This window comes from Coptis chinensis, chromosome 9 (genome assembly GCF_015680905.1).
Source record: "Coptis chinensis isolate HL-2020 chromosome 9, ASM1568090v1, whole genome shotgun sequence".
Lineage (NCBI taxonomy): Eukaryota > Viridiplantae > Streptophyta > Magnoliopsida > Ranunculales > Ranunculaceae > Coptis > Coptis chinensis.
The window spans coordinates 13,815,018-13,835,731 of NC_141464.1; the positions used below are offsets into that span (position 1 = coordinate 13,815,018).

The 20,714-nt window shown below is 36.7% G+C and overlaps 3 protein-coding genes across 3 annotated transcripts; all 3 read right to left on the minus strand.

Moving 5' to 3' along the window:
• Window positions 1-5,772: 5,772 nt before the first annotated feature.
• On the minus strand, window positions 5,773-11,285 carry LOC147474851 (uncharacterized). Its single transcript, XM_086585207.1, has 5 exons — window positions 10,933-11,285; window positions 8,209-8,435; window positions 7,580-7,702; window positions 6,850-6,934; window positions 5,773-6,674 (listed from the first exon to the last, which is right to left on the minus strand). The coding sequence occupies exons 1-5, from the start codon at window positions 11,283-11,285 to the stop codon at window positions 6,215-6,217; spliced, it is 1,248 nt and encodes a 415-aa protein (XP_086441333.1). The 3' UTR covers window positions 5,773-6,214.
• Window positions 11,286-11,475: 190 nt separating this feature from the next.
• On the minus strand, window positions 11,476-12,553 carry LOC147474852 (uncharacterized). Its single transcript, XM_086585208.1, has 2 exons — window positions 12,305-12,553; window positions 11,476-12,042 (listed from the first exon to the last, which is right to left on the minus strand). Exons 1-2 carry the CDS (start codon window positions 12,551-12,553, stop codon window positions 11,476-11,478), a joined length of 816 nt encoding a protein of 271 aa, XP_086441334.1.
• Window positions 12,554-16,035: 3,482 nt separating this feature from the next.
• Window positions 16,036-20,177, minus strand: ESP1 (hydroxyproline-rich glycoprotein family protein). The gene is made up of 7 exons (XM_086583855.1): window positions 20,018-20,177; window positions 19,857-19,934; window positions 19,288-19,326; window positions 18,625-19,194; window positions 18,454-18,546; window positions 16,699-16,875; window positions 16,036-16,604 (listed from the first exon to the last, which is right to left on the minus strand). The coding sequence occupies exons 1-7, from the start codon at window positions 20,108-20,110 to the stop codon at window positions 16,482-16,484; spliced, it is 1,173 nt and encodes a 390-aa protein (XP_086439981.1). The 5' UTR covers window positions 20,111-20,177; the 3' UTR covers window positions 16,036-16,481.
• Window positions 20,178-20,714: the final 537 nt, after the last annotated feature.

Below are 20,714 nucleotides of genomic sequence, written 5' to 3' on the forward strand. Positions count from 1 at the left end.
ACTATCATCTTAATGATACAACGCTTTCCACAAGTGTCCAAATGCATCAAGGCCTTTTGCGTTGAAAAGATAATATACAGAACTTACTTTCTTATGTTTTACAAAAATACTCAATCTCATTCTAAATGTTCGAAAACTAGGCTCGAACAGAGTGCGCAAAAACTGATTTCTGACGCACTATTTTCTGCCAGTCAAACTTTCAAATACCATAATTAACTCCACAGACCTCGAAATGTGATGAGGCCAATTGGAATAGAAAGAAAACTTCCAAATCTTACTTTTTCATGTTTTCATAAAAATCTAGTTCAAACTCTAACTAAATTAAAACTGGACTTGAACATAGTGCGCAAAAACTGATTTCTGACGACTCTTTTCTGTCAACCAAACTTCCAGACACCATATCTACCTCCACAGACCTTGGAATGCGACGAGGCCAATTGAGTTGAAAAGAAGACTCAGAAAACTCATTTTTTCATATTTTGGCAAGAGCTTGAATCTGACTCTAACTATGTGAAAACTTGATTCCAAACTAAACACAGATTTGGCCCAAAAACAAACTCTCACCCAAAGCCCATCTTAAACAAAACTTAAGCTCACATGTTTATATAACAACTCAAGCCCACCATTCTAATTCGGCCCAAGCCCAACTAAAACCAACTTAAGTCCACATGTTTATAAGACAACTCAAGCCCACAATTTTAATTCGACCCAAGCCCAACTAAAACCAACTTAAGCCCAGCCCACTTAATAGTCGTCTCCTACCTCCTTCTTCTTCCCCAACAGCCCACACCACCACCGAAACAACCACCACAACGTGACCACCAAACACCACCAAAAGGTTCGGTTTTGCTTCCCAACAAAAACCCAACCTTTTGGTATAAACAAAACTCACATCCCCCACTTCTCTAAAATCACCTCGACGACGCCATTAACAACCTTTGGAGCTTCAACAACTACCAAACACCACCGAAGCCACCAACCCAACAATCATCATTTCCAATTCAAACAACAACCAAAATCAACCAAACATACACCAACAATTCAACCCAAAACCTAATAAATATCGGTTTACCCCAAACCCAACAATTCCAACAGTAACAAGTTTATATCAAACGTGTATAAATAATTAAAATTGATTCATAATCATCTTTTTATCACATAGATTTGTTTACACAGTAAGCATACTAAGTCGAACACAGTACGCAGACTAAGTCGAACAGTATGTAGAATAAGCACAGAAGAATAATTGAACATAAAATAATGAGCATAAATAAAACAGTACAAATTTTAAACAGACTTAAAAATATTGGTTCACTGAAAGATAAGAATATCTACTCACTCGTGATACGCTCCTGTTGCCAGCAAATCCCCAGCAAGAAACCTCCTTTTTCCTCTTTGAGTAAAACCTTTTTTTTTTTCTTTTTTTTTTGTCTCTCTGTAAAAACCTTTTCTCTGTTCAAAATCGTATATTTGTTTCCCCTTTTTTGAAAATAGGGAATGGGGTTAATCCTCTTTACCATATCTCTTTCTAATCTTTATCTTTTTTATTTATTTATTTTATTCTTATTATTAATATTAATAATATATTATAAAAATAATAAATAGAAATAGCCGGATGTTATATGTAACTTCTTCTTCTTGTACAAATTTTTTTGAGTGTGGTTTTTAAGTAAAAGATGTGTATCTGGTTTGTCGGATATGATAGATATGGTGATGTTATGAACATTGATATTTGTGATATTTTCAGTCTGATTATGTATGCCCATTGTGGTTGTTGTAAGAGTGAAATAGCAGCATATACTTTAAAAGATTACGTTTGAGAAATCTAACTTTGTTTTGCAGGAGGGTAGGAGTTATTAACCTTTTATGTAGTGACAGTTACCCTACGCTGACACCGCCTGATTAATTCAATGTAAGTATAATTTGTTTATGGGGTTTTTAGGTATGGGTCCTAATAATAGTTTGTTTATTAGGGTTTGGTCCTACTTCGGGTTTTTAGTGTAAGTCAACTCAGTTGACTATGGTCAATATGCTTGTATTTTGGACAGTCAGCTGAGTTGACTTACAGTCAAGAACCCTAAGTATGACCAAACCCTAATATTCAAGCTTTTCTTGACCAAACCCTAATAAACAAACTATTATTAGGACCAAGACCTAAAAAACTTTTTGTTTATTTATGAATTAGAAATCTGAATGGTGATCTTGTTTGGGAAGAAACTACATGCCGTTTTGAGAAAATTAAACTACCTTGTCTTTCAAGTTAAAATGGGTGGTGACATTATATTTATTTATTTGAAAGATTAAATGTAATACTGTATATTTTATTTTAATCTTACTCATACCATCAAATTCAATTTGCTGACCCATATTTGTTTTTTTTTGCAACGTAGGCGTGTTCTTGGGAACATAGATGGTGGAGTGCAATGGATGAGGACACTTGAATTGGATTCGCTCTTGATGGAGTCTTTCTGATTTAAGTTTTCTAGAGCGTACAATTTTGTATTGAGACAAATGTAATATAGTTGATTAGTTTATTTTTGTTTAATAATGTGATTGAAGAATTGTTCATTTTTGTTTTAATTTGATCTCAAATTTTAATATCGTGTTTGATAATATGTTATTAGGTTTTCGTTTCACTATGAGTTTTTCAGATGATTGAATTGGGTGACGATTGAGATATTTATATCTTGAATAATTCTCTATTTTAATTGTCTGAAATTCGGAGTGTGACAACTTATGACATAAATTTCTTTTGAAGATCCGCTACTTAAAGTAATGTTCGAGACTTCACTTTAGATCGACTCACTTTAAAAGATAGTGTTGTAGAGTGTAGAGTAACAAAAAAAATCACCGTCATTAAGGCCACCTGTCACTGGTCTCTTTTCTGGTATTATTTACCTTAACCTGATGTCTAGAGTCTAAATTCTGATCCAAGGGCCAAAGGGGAAGACAAGCACTATGCTAATCTGGTTGTCTTCAAACTTTAATGTTTTCTAACAATCAAATTCAGTTTGCGTATGTTCACATGATGCAATATTTCAACTATTATAGGCATTATATCATGTGAAATGAAATTATCCAAATCCAGTATCATACCCATATTTGTATCTGTTTTTGTTCTCTACTTCTCCCAAATCACAATTCTCAATACACTTTGAAGTAGTGAGGTAAATCAAGTTCACATGAACGATCAACATCACTGGTTCTATTTTACTCTTAAATTCATTTGGTTATCAGGACTTGATCCTATGTCTAACAGTCCCAAGTCCGAACTATATATTTGGAATCCTAACTAGATTACATACATTTCAAGCAAAGTAGTCCATTCTAAACAAACCAAAAAAAATTCCTTTTCCGTTGATGTCACTGTTAATACTACTAAATTAGAAATATAATATGTTTTTCAAAGCACAAAGATTCAAATCTCTGCTGCATACATATACAATCTAACTGATGGTGACTTTTGAGGTCTGTCCGAGGATTTCATCTCACCACGCGGCACAATTACTATTGGATATTTTGGGTTGTCTCATTTCCCAACATGTTCATCTCTCAGAACTAACCATGAAACGACATTAACACCAGCCCATCAGTTGCTGTTTTGAGACAAAAGGCTGATACCCATGCACCAACCATAGCTTGATTGCTTATAAAGTACATACAACAAAACCCAAGTCTCTAGAATGCTTTATTTAGCTTTCCCATTCCCCGCTAATTAAAGACATGGATATAGAGAGCGAAAGAAAGAGAATTAATGGTAATGGTTGTCAAAGTTGCTGTAAAAGGTTCTAGAGAAATTAGTTGATGGGTCACATTAATGTAGTCTACTTGCAAGATATAGGCACGCAGCTTTAAACAATACATGCCTACTTGATCGTAGCCGTCAACTTTTTATATGTACACAGCAGCTTATTGAATTATCATTGGTCTCCCAGTTTTCAGTATAGACTACACACAACTCCTTTTAAAGACAACTTTCAGTATGGCTAGTGCTAAGTCTTATAGAGTGATTTGAGACCCCTTATTAGCTACACATTTCTTTGTATGGCTAGTGCTAATAAGTTGGAGAGATTCAACAGTGAAGCTTGTTAATTTAGTATTTATCTAGTTTTCCATAAAATAATAAGTCTTGAAACTTGAAAGCACTGTTCCCTAAGCTTCAAGCCCAGCCTATAATACAACAGACTTTCTTTGGGCCTAGTTTGGTCCAACTCCACCTATTTACAAATTTTACATGATACCATGGGCGTTAGATGACCCTATGACACTAACTCCTAATGTACAAATTTTCTTTGTATGTAATATATAAAAATGGCGTTTGGTTAATTTATGGTTCTAGTTTCAAGCAAACGCCTAGCATGGCATCTTAATTAGTATAGCAATTTGTTAATTTTTCTCAAACAAATATGTATATCTTACCATTTCCTCATTTTTAAGTTGATGTAAATTCTAGACTGTATATTTAATTATATATACATCTGACGTGGTGAGTGGCTAGTGGTCCATATATGACTCGGTGAATGGTGAGTGGTCCATGTAAGACATCACCTCATGGTACCCAAACTTGTCTGTTGCATTGGATTTATGATGATTTTGTTTGGAAAGTCTTTCTTTACTCTCTGTGCAGGTGAGATCCCGAGAGATAGTAATGAAAGGTACAACACTGGTTGACAAAGATCCCTCTCTTTCTTTAAGTTTGTGAGCTTTCAAAGCTTTGGGGATTCGAATGAGAGTCAGAGATGAGAAAGAGTTGTAGGAAAGAGAGAGTGAGTTGTAAGATTGCTTGTGTTGCACTTCTTGTTAAGTAAGCAAAAGTGTGAGATGTACAAAATTTGAAACAGTCACTGACAACGGCTGACTCATCGCTTTCTTCTACTGCAATAGTAATTATGTGCATACAGTCATACGCTAGGCAATTAAAGGTTTCGTTATAAGTACCACAGTAATGCTTTATTTTTTAATATATTTTGGAGGACGCTATGCGTTCTCAATCTCAATCGGGGCATTAGGCATCTAGGCTACCAACTATAATTTGTGAGTTCATATATATCGATCTACTTTACTAAAAGACAATATTTTATGTCTTGAAATCTTAAAGTGTAGTACATTCTTCAATTCTCAACACAAAAAACAGTTGTTCTAAAAAACGAGCGGTGGCAAAAAAAATGAAAAAAACACATAATCGATTAGGATAGGGCAATCAGATATGTGGAACTCGATTTCCATCATGAATACAAAACCCTTTGAGAGTTGCAACATCAATCAATAAAATCATGGCCATTGACCAATACAATCAACGAAGTTATGCTAGTTTGAGAAATGAATCAACAATGTCGACGAAACTATTGGTTTATTTCCAGTAAAACGTACATTACATTCTTACACTGCATATTTAGGAAATAAATTTCAATATTCTGTTGATTCTCATGAATGAAACCAATAGTTTCATTGATGTCGCCCGTTGAATTATTTCGGAAATATGAACCTTGCAAATTTAGACCCTATATTATTAATAAAATTTAAGCGTACATTACATTAACCACTGCGGATTCGGGGATATAATGTACTGTGCCTAAATTTTCTGAAATGTCCTGAATTTTCAAAAGAAAAGTAATAGATTTTAGGGGATCAGTCATCAAAGATTTCAAGCTAAATGTCTAAGATTTTGAATTTTTATTGGTTTTGACTTTTGAGTGCGTTTGGGGGCCAGTTATTACTTGTTAGAGTCAAGGAGACAATGAGCAAATGTGTGGAGAAAGAGGCCGGGTAAAATCATCCTCACAAAAATCCAAATATACGGAAACACAAATAAATACAAGCAATACGATAGAAGAGAAGAAAGTGAGAAACCAATAAATATCAAATTTGTTTCCCATGCACTCCAGTAGCGAAAAGTCGTAGCGGAAAAAGAGTTAGAGACTTTCAGTTCAAATCTAATCTCTTGTTCATCTCTAACTTTTCCTTTCACTTGTAGTGCAGAAGAAGAACCTTCATACCCAAAGCTCAAAAGCCAATCAAACTAGCTGAGTCTTTACACGAGCTCAAAAGCTGTACCAAGTACCAAACAAAAGTTTCTATCTCTTTCTTGCATGACTCACTTGGCAGTTGTTTGGCCGGTTTCTAATTGAGAATAGCTTTTTAATACCAGGTTCAAAACTCCACAGCCAACTTTCCATCTCATAACCCTTCATGAAACCTACTGATAGAAGAAGGATCAAAACATTGGTGGTGTTCTTCCTGCATAGCTACTGTCTACTCCTGCGCCAGATGCTGACAAGTCCGTCCCTCGAACAGCTCCATCCTCAGATTGGTACTCGCGGCCTAGAGGTGCCCCAATGCAAGTGTAACTCGATGATTCAGTCCCCCTCGAATGATTTAAATTGGGTTGGCTATGGTTATTATTGCCTGGTAGTACATGACCGACGAAGTACTCATTCATAGGGTACTGAGGAGGATAATGATGTGAAGGAGGGAAAGACATAAGGCGAGAGGTCGGCGTGTAAAGATAAGCTTGAGGAGGCGGTGGCGGTGGGGTTGGCGGCTGTATTGGGGATAGCATATTGGGTGAAGAACTTGGAAATATTCTTGCGGGATAAGCTGATCGATATGGCAGAATTGGCTCTCCATTAATGTTGGCACTTTGGTGAAAATTCCCCGGCGGCATTCCACCAATGCTATTCAGTTAGTAACATAAAACAATGCTATTCAGTTGGTAATACAAAACAAGAACCAAATTATCAACATTTAACAGAAAGTGGAAGAACAAGTTATACACAAGATTAAAGCATGTTCCCTTGATAAGGACCCACCATACATCATAAGAACAAGAAGAAGGTTGAAGGAATATACCCTAAATGAGGACCCCCTTGGGTAGCAAGATTATCGTTACTGAAGACCAGCTGACGAGCTCGGTTCAGTGTTTCTGTTTCCCTTTCTGACCAATCCCAAAACATAAATGATCAAATCAAATCAGATCAATCAAAGACTCAACCCAATTTTTTTGCAAACAACAAATACCTGCTTTTCCTTTTGACTTAAAAAGGTAGACAAACATGTCGACATGACTAACTTCAAGTCTTTCTCACACATTACACAGCAAACAAATTTGCTTCTTCCCAGTATTCCAGATATGCCCATTAATATTTTGATTTCACTTCATATCGTTTTGTTATGTAGTACACTAGTACGTACACAAGTGAAGCGTAGTATTTTTAATATACTGTGAGAAAATTCCCATTTCATCTCACTCACTTTGCTTTCATACGATTCAAGTGAAAAAACACGCATTTAAACAAAATCGGTCTTTGAAAATAGTTGCTGTAAGTGTAAAACAAAGAAAAAAAAGATGTATGTTAGAAATTCCAAAACGAGCTATTTTTTTGGTATGATGATCTCCATGGCTTAAAAGATCGATCACACACTCAAAAAATGCGACCTCATTTATGTGGTTTATTTGACGTACGTAAGTGTTTTGTTGGACGCTTTTGCTTCATTGGACCACTATAATTCCTTAGCTTCAGTGATGGTTTTGAAAAAAAATTCATTAATGGACAGTAATTTAATGATGAGTACTGCTTGCCTTGGCGATGGCGATTCATGTGACCACCAAGTGCTTGAGATTTGCAGAACTTGAGGGAACAAAACCTACATTCATAGACCTTCCCACACTCATCTTTTCCTCCACCTTTTTTTTTCCTACACCCTGCAACAACCCCAAATAAAGCAATTTTGATGAGACCATTCATGAAACAAAAAGTAAAACCCTAGTTGACAAAACTTAAATATGTGTCCGCTAATTACTACAAACATGAACAGTAATCACTTCTTTACTCCCAAGTGTCATTTTTGTATATTAAAAAAAATAATCATCAGAATGTGGTTTTGTTTTTTTAATTTCAAAATATAATGGTACAATTTTTATTGAAGAAAATGTTGATGAGAAATGTAAAGGTAACAAATGTTTTTTGTTGGGCGATTTTGTAACAAAATGTTTGAAGAAAAGTTTTATTTCCCAAATAGGTGTTTGTTATTTATAGCAGATAATTGCATCTTTAATTTCCTTTGTTAGTGAAGATCAAAATGTTTTGACAAAAGCAAAAATATACTAACAGTACTGAAATACGCACTGAAATATTGTCTTGGGTGCAGTGGTTCTCCTTTTCTTCTCTTTGTTAATAGTAAAACTTAGTTTTTTACCCATGTTCTTACTAGTAGTATCTGAAGCTTCTGTATGAATGTTGGAGCCCTCTTCTAAGATCTGTTTCCCATCTCTTCCATAATCCTCAGGAAAGTTGTTAAGGTCTAACGGGTTCCTTCCAGATCCCCTGCCAACATAAGTAAAAAAATCACGAGTTAGAGTAGAAAAACAAGTGATAAGTGTAGTGAGTTGTTGTTTTAGAAGAAAAAGAGGAGTGAAAGGGTTTGGAAGATGGTTGCTTACATGGTAAAGAGAGACAGAGAAAGACAGAAAATATGAGGGTAGAAAACTTTCAGATAGAAAAATGATAATGAAAGCTTGTGGAAATTATGAAGACTTCAGTTTAAAAACTGCAATATTTGAGACTAGCTAGTTTAAGTGAAGTGGGGATAAGAGCTTGATAGTTCTCTATCAGTTACACTGCCAAACTCCCCTCTTGACTCATCTCTCTTTCTCTCTCTCTATTCATTTTGCAACTGAATTGAAAGGACCATAAACATTGAGTCTCGTGACATTAAGGGGACTAGAGGGCTTTAAGGCATATAGATCGAAGAGAAGAGAGAGACAGAGAAAGATATATATTGGCTTTTGTTTTTTCTCTACTAATCTACTATGGAGGTGGCCTGGAGAGGGGGGGCTAGACCTATTACCCTATAAACTTTAAACAGAAGAGATGAGCATGAAAAGTTTATGTCCTCTTACTATTCCTCTCTCATGCATATAAATCTTTTCCTCAACTATCCAAAATACTTATACCTTGAAGGCAATCAAGACAAGATATGTCATACAAACACACTGCTTGGCTTAACATGTTAAAAAGGGTATGCTAGCTAGGGGTTGATTCACAAGGGTCTACAAGTATAAGGCCTTGTAGTACTTTGTCCTTCTCTTGGATGGAAGTGTTGCAATCACGCTCTTCACCAACTCATTGTGTTGTTAGCATGGAGAAAATAACTCACACCTAACAATTATTATATCTAGCACGTTGAGCTGGTTATCATGTTTGTATGAAGATTGAAGAGTCAAGTGCTAGCTAGGATGAAATTTTTGTCTAGCTTTTAACTTCCCTCTTTTTTGGTTGTGTTCATCAAGAAGAACATAGGAAAATTTTACTAAAGATTGATAGCTATTATTGTGTATTTGTAGATCCAAGAGTACGTTAACCTAATATATAAACAACATTTCAAAAAAGTATGAAGCTTCCTAATTTCTAATCCAATCAGTCTTCCACGGGAGGAAATATTGTAATCTTAAGGGTTACTTTGTATAAGAAATTATGAATATAAGAGGAGGCATGACATCACATTGCATCGATGGGATGATCGAGCGCATGTATTGTGCATTTGTGCACCTCAATTGTAAAACGCGCCTGGCAAATTTTAGAGGGAATTTAATTTGGCCGAAGCCACGCAAATTGCATCTTACAAGCAGTCATTCAATTCTCCCTTGCAAATTATTCAATGTGATGCATTTGATCTTGCGTATAGAATTGACTACTGAGTAGGGTGCAAGTGGATATTCAAATATTTGAATCCCATTCAAATTCGTATTCGAAAAATTGGATATTATCTGAAAAATTCGGATATCGGATTCGATTCCGATAATTTTTTATGTTCGAACTGGTTTCGAAAACGGATTCGGATACTGCTATATCCGCATCCGAAAATATCCGATCCGATTTAAAAAATTAATAGTTATTATATATAATTTATTTATTTATTTATTATTGTATAAAATATTATATAAAATCATAAACTAATAATATAAAACTATAATAACAAAATAATAATAATAAATGACAAATATATATATTTATTTATAATAGTTTTTATAGTGGTAAAATGAATTATTCAAAACAAATAAAATTTTAATTAATATTAATTTTCAGATCAGATATTATCCGATATCTTATTCGGATTTGAAATCGGATTCGAAAAAAAAAAATTAATATCTCTCGGATTCGTTATAAATTTTTGGATTCGGATCCGAACCTATCCGTTTGCACCCATACTACTGAGTGGCGTCACTCAATTTTATCTCCAACCAAATTTGTTATCCGTTGTTACAATGTATAATACTGACACAATAAACTAATGACCATGATAAGAAAACTGAACTATCAAACATTCTTAAATAATCATTTGGTGGATTTGCTCAGTTTATATCAAGTACATACACGACATTTTGTAGACGAGAAAAAAGAAGCCATAATGCTATATGACCAAGCACGGTGGTTGCTGAAGCTGATGAAGAGCACCTAATTATAAACCAGGGAAGAATGGACTCAATAAAAACTGTACGTACATGACAAGAGATGCATACCCTTTCCGTATATCCACTAATTTAAACGTCATTGATCATTATGAGTACAAACTATAATCTATAACACAGAACTCAGAAACTTTTTTTTTTAATAGAATTTGGGGTTAAGGCAGACCCCTAACTGTATCATTAAAACATGCCTTCTATAAGAGTATAGTCATTAGAGGAAGTTTCGGCATACATCACTTTCACAACTCAGAAACTTAGGAATGGTTTTGCATATCAGCAAATTTTTTTTTTTTTAACGGTAATTGTATTGCCAAAAGAATAGAGTTACAAAGGAAAATGAAAGTTACAGATAGATGCTAGGTATGCGTAGAGCAAACACCAGATGATCACATCATGTAATAAATCTGTAGTAAGTTAGCTCGTGATGTTCCGTTCTTTTTAAGAATTGTGGCGTTGAGGGCCACCATTCCTTAACTCCTTTGCCCCGAAGAACTCCCCGCCTTGCACAAGCGTCAGCACCGAAGTTTACCTTGCTCCCTCCAATAATCCAATTTGAAGTCGTGATGAGCCACTGCATTTGATTTTTAACTTTGTTCCACAATGCTCTCACCTTCCAATGAACATGATCCACTTGGAAAGCCTTCACAGCAGCTATAGAGTCCGACTCAATCCATAATCTTGTCCATCCCATCTGTAATGCCTTGTCGATGCAGTGAACAATAGCTTGACATTCAGCCACATAGCACGTTTCTATTCCCAAACCTCCAATATATACGCCAAGTGTTTCCCCATCACTGTTCCTGTAAAGAACCCCCATCCTGCTGATCCCGGGTTTCCCCTTGAAGAACCATCCGTATTAGCTTTTGTGACTCCTGGTGGTGGTCTGCTCCAGTAGCATTCTAGTATCTTTGGCGCTCTTCTGAGTTTGCCTTGAACACTAAAAGCATGCATTGAGAACAGCGAGGTCGTGAACCGACTGGAAAGCTTATGAGCTCTCTTAACTGCACTTAAGAGCTGCGAGCTAAGCAAATGAAGCCGAAATTGGATTTACTCCCATCATAGTTAATCTTATTCCTATTCTTCCAAAGTTTCACTAACAATGTGATGGCAGCAGCACTCCACATATCTTTAACAAGTCTGCTTCTAGTTTTACAAGTAAGCATCATGTCAGAAAAAGAATTCACCGATCTGTGCACCTGAAACTTGAAGCATGCAAATTCCCAACATTGAAGAGCAAATGGACAGGCGAAAAGAATATGAGACTGTGTTTCAACATCCTGTTGACACACACAACACCTCGAAACAACAAAGAAGCCCATCTTGCTTAGCCTATCATCAGTATGCGCATAGCACCGTGAGCAATTTTCCAGCCAATTCCAATGGTTCAAGGATGCAGAGGAGCTGACCAAATGAACTTTAGCCATAGCTTTGTAGGTAGTTTTTTTCCTGATTGTCTCATGTGCTGAAGAGACAGTGAATTTCCCATCAATACTAGGCTTCCATATTCTTAAATCCTCTTCGAGTACATTAGGTTGGGGGAGAATTGCAAGGTTGACACCGGCTATAGCGAAGACCTGCAAAATGAGTGGAGTGAAGCTCCAATGATTCCCATCTATGCAACTGCTCAACTTGGACTGCAGCAAAGTGCTATAGGCCGGCTGCGGGAAGCCCCAAAATATTTGTTTGAGCACCAACTATCACACCAAAGGCTAATAGTATGTCCATTTCCAACCACCCAACTCTGATATTGATTAATCTCCTTCAGACCCCATTTCAGTCCCGACCAAACCGAAGAAGCAGTCTTGTATTCAGACCACCGTCTAGCCTTGTATTTGCCCTTAGCTTCATGAAGAATGCCCAATCTGAATTCTTAGTAACTAAGCTCCAAGCAAGCTTCATAACCATTGAAAGATTAATATCCTTCAGTTTCCTTATACCAAGTCCGCCTTCCTCTCCAGACTTACATGTTTTTTCCCTGGATACTGTGACCAACTTCCTTGAATTTGTTTGCCCAGACCAAATAAAATTCTGAATGAGCTGCTCGCATTCCCTGATAGCTGAGTTTGGCCACCTATAAATGGCCATATTGTGGACCGGAATACTGTTAAGAACATGATTAGCCAGAACAACCCTCCCTTGGAAAGAAAGTAGTTTTCCGTCCCAACTTGCAATTCTTCATCTGACTTTATCAATCAACGGGGCAATAGCTTGTTTGTAAACTCTGCCTTGAAAAAGGAACACCTAGGTACTTTTCAGGCAACACGCCTTCAGCAATACCCAAAGTGTTACAGATATCAGCATATTGCATATCAATATACCTTGTATTCGACACTTCAGTTTTTAGTGTATAATAACGTTGTCCATGTTGCCGTTAATGCTTTATCTTCTCATTTTGTCGATCATCATAGCTGGCCATATGTATGTGAACAGTCCCATGTTTACATACTATGCCAAATTCTGTGAACAGTCCCATGTTTTATTGCTGCTAAAAAGAAAATTTTACCAACATACATAAACACCTTGGTCATAATCCCATGGACATTTCCTAGCATAACCTACTCAATGCAAGGACATCATGGGTTCTCAAAATTTAAATTACATAACTAGAAACGTGGCTTGAATGCTCGGTTGGAGCTCTGACTTGTAACCCTTCATTACATCTGTTGGGCTGTTGGGGGAGTCGATGACCTGGCATCTACTCTTCTCTCAGGTCATTGCTCAAAGAGATCTTTAGGTGTTAGAGGTACCTTCAAAGCTTCAAGTTAGCTTCTGTGTGATACACCAGTTATACCTGGTTTCTGCTAGTCGAATTACAAGTCCAGTAACAAACTAACAATCCGACAAGTACACCAGGTCCACGTGGATATCAATATCTGTCCTGGTAAGCCATGCACTATCAAGATCAGCAGACTACTATTAGTACGAGATTATCTATGTATATCTTAGGCAATACTACCGTTATCAGTTTCATTCTAATTTAGAACTCAACCTATTTGTGTTAATCTTGTTTGTGGTTTCTGCTCATATTTTTCATCAGCTATATCTGAAAGCAATAACTAATATAGAGAAGCCTTAGTCATACCCCACATCTCTAAATTAATGGATGGTCCTAAACTCGAGTTTATTAAAACGTGGTGGATTTCCAATTTTCATCAAATTTATTAAAAATGAGAAGAAGATAAACAACCAAGCTCCTTGCACTATAATGGACAAAAGGCCAAATGGATATAGGTAATTGGACGCGTTGAAGGAAGCATGACAAAAGAATGGTACCTCCACGAAGTACAATCAACACAAACAGATCACGTACATGTCTCTTTATGCCTGTGGTAAATTTATGAAGCACTAGTGCACAACACAGCCTCAATGATATGATCCTTTCAAACTTCTAAGTACATATCACAGGTTTGTACTTAAAAATAATCTAATGAACCAGTTAATAACAGGTTCTGTTCCTGCTCTGGAGTCTCTCGACAGTCGAGACATTCTGGCTTAACTGCTTAAGAACAGCATATACACTTCCACAACTTACAGGATCCTTATATGATTAAAGCATAATTTTCTACAAATTCAGTGGAAAATTTAAGTCCAATACAAACCATTAAGTTTTTCCTTATATATTATACTTTTTTTTTTTTTTTAAAAGTTAAGCTGGGGTTAAGGCTGACCCTACCTGTTTTATTGATAATCAACTTGTTATATATGGAGTTCATGAGGCATCATCCTCATACATATATATCTTCCCTAAGAGTATAGTCATTAGAAGGAGGTTCGACAAAAACACAAGTTCTAAGGCCTCAAGCCTAACACCAAATCTATTCAAATGCACTTGGATATTTTTTTTTTTTTATTTCTTTTTTCTTTTTTGGAGAAGATTAGAGGTTAGATAGACCTCAACCTGCAACCTGTATTCATTAAAATCTCAAATGCATAGAACCAAACCTATCCTCTTCTACATTATTGTTTTACCTATAATCAAGAGGAGGCTGGAAAAACAAATTTGAGTTATATATGTATAGAGTTACAACACTTGGATAATCTGCAGCTCTATATATATCTTTCCTTGTAGCCTGTAAGTATGCATGAAAGTGACACTAGCAGAAGTGTTTCCATGCATTGTAAATTTGTAATAGCTACCACACTGTTCCGTACAGCAGTACCACAGAGATTTTTTTCTCTTCCATTAAGTATGTCAACTATTCGACATGGTACTAGGTCAAGAGTACAGAGGGAAACTCGAGCTGATGGGGAATGGACTACGGTAAAATCAAAGAGAACTAGCAAGAAACCCTCTCCTTGTGTGGTCAGGGGGCGCTTAGCTGGTGAAATTAGTCGTACCTTAGCTATGATTAAGCAAGCTTCCAAGGTAAGATATAAAGGTAAAAACCTTGATGGATATATCAAGGAAATTTCGGATGATACTCTTGGTCTAACATACCCTTGTGGTGAATGTGAAACCTTTTTCTATGACTTCGAGCACATAAACACCTAAGGAATGATCACCCGGTCTTAAGGGATAAATTTTTGTTTGGCTGCAAACATTAGATGTTTTTATGTTGTTAAGTCTTTGTGTATGTATCCGAATGGGTTATTTTCATGAGTTTCTCATGATTGTAAGACTTCGAGCCTATTATTATTGTAGTAAGGATTCTCCCTCTAATGATAAGGTATATAACTTTATCATATTCTTGGGAGGTATATACCTTCATCATATTTTTGGGGAGGTATGTAACTCTTTGAAGTTTAATCAACAGGTAGGGGTCTGCCTCAACCCCATAACCATTTCAAAAAAAAAAAAAAAAAAACTACTTCAATCTTTAAACATCCTTCTGCTCAAACCCTTTTCACGCCTGAAATATTATACTCGGACAATGCTCCTTGCCTCTATGTAATCAAAAAGTAGATGACTGAAGTTCTGATCCATGTAAAAACCGTCTGATGATTCAATTTGCAATTAACTGACGGTAATTATGCGCCAGTGGTTGAGCCTTTGTATTTCTTAATTGATTGCATAAAAGAGATGGAATTAAGCATTCCAAGAGTAACTTCAACATTTTTTTTTTTTTTTTTTTACTATAAAAAAAACACATTTCTATTCAAATCTGTGAATTTTATTTTCTGCCTAGTGAATTGATGAAATATGAGATGGTCAGATAGTTTTATAGCCAACATCGTAGAAGCCAAAATTAAGTCCGAGGACTTGTTTTCCTAAACCACCAAGTTGAGTTTGGAATACCAAACTTAATTCCGGGCTCCACATCTCCACAGGACTTTTAGCCTTGGGGAATTTGTTAATCTGGTTTTGGAGATTCAATTCCCAAAAAAAGAACATAAAATAAAATGGATTTTGAGACTGGTAGTGTACAAGTCAGAGCTGTTGCTTCAGATGAAATACTCAATGCCTGCTTGCATTGTGGCTTTGTTACATACCTGCAAAATTCAACAAGGATATCATCAAGACCAAAGAGATGGAACAACAGTCACGATGCTAGTGGAGACTGGAGGCTCGACATGGGTTTGCTCTTTCTCCAGACCGTCAATCCCAAGTTTCCCAACACTATCAGAAATTTTGTGGACAAGAACTGTAGAAATTTGAAATTGATTCCTTCAATTACAACAATAGGTAAGAGACCACAGTAACAAGTCAAACACCAGTCTTCGTCTGGTCTCAGTAAATTAACAAAACTATTATTCTAGGCTCTTAGCAAATCAAATTTCAGTAAATATTGCAATATTTTGCGTCAAGAAATGCGGAAACAGCTCAATGCAAGACCTATTTCAACTCTATAGAGAAGGCCAAATAAAACAATCCAAGACCTCTGACTCAACGCAAAGCTGAGCCTTGAGCAACGTACTTGAAGACCTCCAATATCAGTACAAACCAGCATCAGAATTCTAGGTATCCAAGCAACTATTCAGAGTTCCATAAACGGGGGCACAACAATACGAAAGACAAACTCCAATAACGAAACTTGAATGAAGTGTTATCCTCCCTATAGAACATATTCTGCCACTAGCGCATCATCTGCTGTAGTTGAAACACTTGTTGTCTTTGCTCTGGTGGTAGGAGATTAATCTGTTCCTGTGTAAGGCTCATGACCTGCTGAAGGAGTGCTTTCTCCATCTCAGACGTCATCTACATCACCACACAAGACTGAAATCTTAACCACCAAAACTTGAACAGTTCAAGAAACCTTTGTTTATACCAAGCTGAACCTTAAAGTAATTACCTGTGGTGGGCGGGGAGGCTGACTCCCAGGACCCATCTGACCAGGTAATGGTGATGGGCCAGGAAGCTGGGTTCCACCAGTTGCATTCTCTGGTGGACCAGGCATCCAGGAAGCTCTGTCCACGTGCATAGAACTCCCAGCTTGGTTATTTATGTCCATCCCTACATGGGAGCCACCCTGAAAAGATGACCATTAGGAAAGGAGACCATTATACAGTAGAGCGTCATAAGAAAAGTTAGGTAACACATGCCTATGGAGTACTAACAAGTAACAATGACGAGATAAAAAAACTAGAGAAAATGTTAGAGAGCAGTAAAATATATAACAAAGGGCTACCATATGTATATACCATATAGATGCAAACACTACTCATTTTAGAATTAAATCACATGGATTTCTGGAATTTGATCGTTCTAACTTGTTTTCAGTGTCCTCATTGGTGAACTTGTCAGTGGCAATGTTAAAGTAAGGAGATAACAAGTAGGACTAAACATAACAAATAAATAGATAAGCCCGCTAATAAACGGGACAGTACAGTCACACATCTAGGAATTGGCTATTTTAAAACCCAGTCAGGTCCACCTTGACTTCTAATTCACCAGAATCAACAAAGATTTTGTATTTACAGAACAATCCAACTGGTGTTAGAGAACCTGGTCTTGTCTCTCTTTTTCTACCACTTTATCCTGCCAACTTAAGCCTGCGGCTCCTTCGATGAGTCTCTTCAAAACCCAATCATGTTGGCAACGTTTCTCTGTGACCTACACTGTTGTCTCGTAGACACCTTGGTAGCTGATGCAAATCTCTATTTTCTCTCCCTACCTCATTGGTTTTAATGCAATCTACTGTACACTGCAACTGAAGAAGATGAAAAAATAGAAGTTCAAAAGGGACAGTTGATTCCCTCCTCATCAGTTCATCCTTGTCATCAATATTTTCGAAGTGGGCAGTTTTAAACAAAACAATCCCCTCTATCAAAAAAGTCAATTAATCCATGTAAATCGTCAATTGTGGGTTTTCAGCAGTTGAATAGGACGCAGACTGTACGAAACTAGCACATTTTAAGTTTTTAACTTGAATAAAACATGATCTTATTAATTCAGTTCTTTGGTGGCATTGAATGCAAATGACTGAGGCACAGAGCGAAATGTATCCATCTTGTTATGGAAATATGCAAAGATGTGCAAGTTGTATTTAGTTGCAGCACAGAATTTACAGAAGGCTTTCTCAATGAATTTCAATTCTTTATTCCGGATGCCTAATGGGTATACAATATAACTTGCACATCTTTGCACTTCTGAATCTTAACAACTATAAATTACAAGAGCAAGAATCACACAGCCAATTCCAGATTCCTTGCCGAGGCCCTAAACAGATCCCACATTCTTCGTTTCCAGGTCCATTCCAACCCAGCATTAAAAGGTGAACATATAAATTGAGTTCACACCCTATTTTTTTTTGGAATAAATTGCCTTTATAGGATATAACATCCATGGTGAGGATATCGTCCTCACTAAAATAGTAAAATTCATTTCAGCATGCTCAATTTTGTTGGAAGACAAGTCACAGAGTCCATTCAGACAGCTATCTAGAAAAGGTGTTTTAAATTAGAGGAAACAAGAGAATATGCACTGACAATTGCAGTACAAGATCGATCTTAAAGACGCCCACTATAATGATCATTCCCAAATCAGTGAAATCACTAGCACTGTTACATGGCATCAACTACATACAAAAATGAAATGGTAAGACTACCTGATACAGTGACTGAGGCGGTGGCTGATTTGGCAAAGGTGGATGTCCTTGTGGAAAAGAAGAGCCAAAGCTACCAGGCCGACTGTTACCTGCCTGAACAGTTTGCGGGATAATTTATTAATTAACAGTAAAAATACAACACATTCTAACAATCTGTAGCTATCAACTTACACTGAATGAGGGTTGTGAAAGATGCGGCTGAGATGCACCAGAGGATTGGAAACCCGAATGAGGTCCCATCTGTGGATGAAGCTGGTGCTGAAAAGGTTGCACTGAAGATGGCCTAGGCTGTGACGGCAAAGGTGGTTGAAGGGGAATATGCTGGGCAACAGATGTATGTAATGACTGCTGTGCCTGACTAGAGATAGCGGGTGCTTGAGATTGATGAAATAGTGGTGGCTGTAGAGCTGATTGAAGTGGGTGTGGAGGCACACCATGAGTTTGGGAGGATTGTGGAAGTGACATGGAGGTCCCTTGTGTATTCATATGCCCTTTGGCAGGCTGCATTGACTGTAGGGAATGTGATGGCATGGTCTGAGCTTGATGGGAAACTGGTGGAAAAGAAGCAGATGGGATAGATGACACGGTATTGTTTGATGGCCTTCTGGATGGAATTTGAATCTGAGGAGCACTTCCATGGTCCTGTGGTCCAACTTGAACTGGAAATGATTGTATTTGGACACTTGACTGTTGCACTGATTGTTGAGGAGGCTGTGATAGTGTCTGCTGTATGTTTGGTACCTAAAAAGAACAGACAAATCGTCGGTTGCAAACAATAATACTAAAAATAAAAATAAAAGTAGGATCAAATTTATGGATAAGAGTAATGTGTACCACTTGCGGAGGCTGCACCATTCCAAGCATAATTTGCGCCTAAAGCAACATAAATCATTACAAAATTCCATCATTTGATAATTAAAATCGATTGGTAGCATTAAACAAAAAAACAAAAAATCTATTTACTAAAATTGTAACTTGAGCACGTCCACCTCTGCAAGCTGATGGGGACAAAGAACTATGGTATCAGACATACTTGAACTAGAAATCTTATTCTGGAATCCCTAAATGCTTTTGAGATTTAGAGACCATTTGCTTCTAGAATTCTAGAGCATTAACTTGTTTGACAGCAAAACAACCACGTCACTACAGATTTTATTTTTCGCTGAACGAGTCCTACTCCGGTTCCACCCTTCAATTTTATTTATTATACTAATAAGCCTGAGCTCACTCCATGGCTTTTCACAGGCCCTTTACAATATATTCAAGTAAGTGCCCTCCCGTTGCAACATTATTCCATTGTTGACCTCTATAACACTTTTAGCCAGAAAATGACCAGAAAACCGTAAAGATCAATTTTGTTTACTGTAAATCAGTTTTCTTCAAAGCAATTACTTGGGACAAACCTGGAAAAGGGCTCTCGTTAAAGAAGGGTTGTCGACAAGGATTTGCCTCGCTTGCTGTTGGTTTTGCTCAATCAGAGTCTGTAAAACAGAGATTAAATAAAAAAATTTAAAAAAAAAAAAGGTAAACGTGTTTGTTTGTTAAAAAGAATTAGAAGAGTTACCTTCATCTGAGACATGATATCATATAGTTGATTCTTTGACATTCCAGCAAGATTGGATGTGAAACTGTCACTTGCCATCTGCTTCCCCGCCATTTTGCTCCCAAGAAGACCAAATTTTGTATCTTTGTCTGCCGGCGAGAGACCCCTCAAAAAAGTAAATGCAAAGCTATTGGGCCACAGCCCATGATATATATTCCTTAGGGCCCAGTTCTTGTGTTTAGGGCCCAGGTGTATTACCCACTTGGCCCGATGTACAGTATAGACGTGTCAACGTATCTCGCATTCTCGCCTACTTAATTCCCAAAGTTTCCCATCTATCATTATTAGGGCACAACTATCCCGCATGACCCAGCACAAACAAATTTAACAAAATCAATCCTCATTGGTTGAGGGTGATGATGTGTCAATAAAAAGTAGAGTGAATAACTCATGAAAAAATAGTCAAAACCAAAAGAATAAATTGATAAACTCTTCTTTTTCTCTCTCACCTTGTTCTTCCTTTCCTCCTTCTCAACTCTCAAGTCTCAACCGAGATATATATATTTTTCTTTTATCAGTAATTTTTTTGTCCCTTCTCTTCTTATATATATATTTTTTTTTGTTAATGAGAGGACTGAAAAATTAATCAACTGAAGAGTTACAAAAGTATTAGGATCATCTTGGTTTACCGTCATTAGATTCCAACTTTAAATTATGA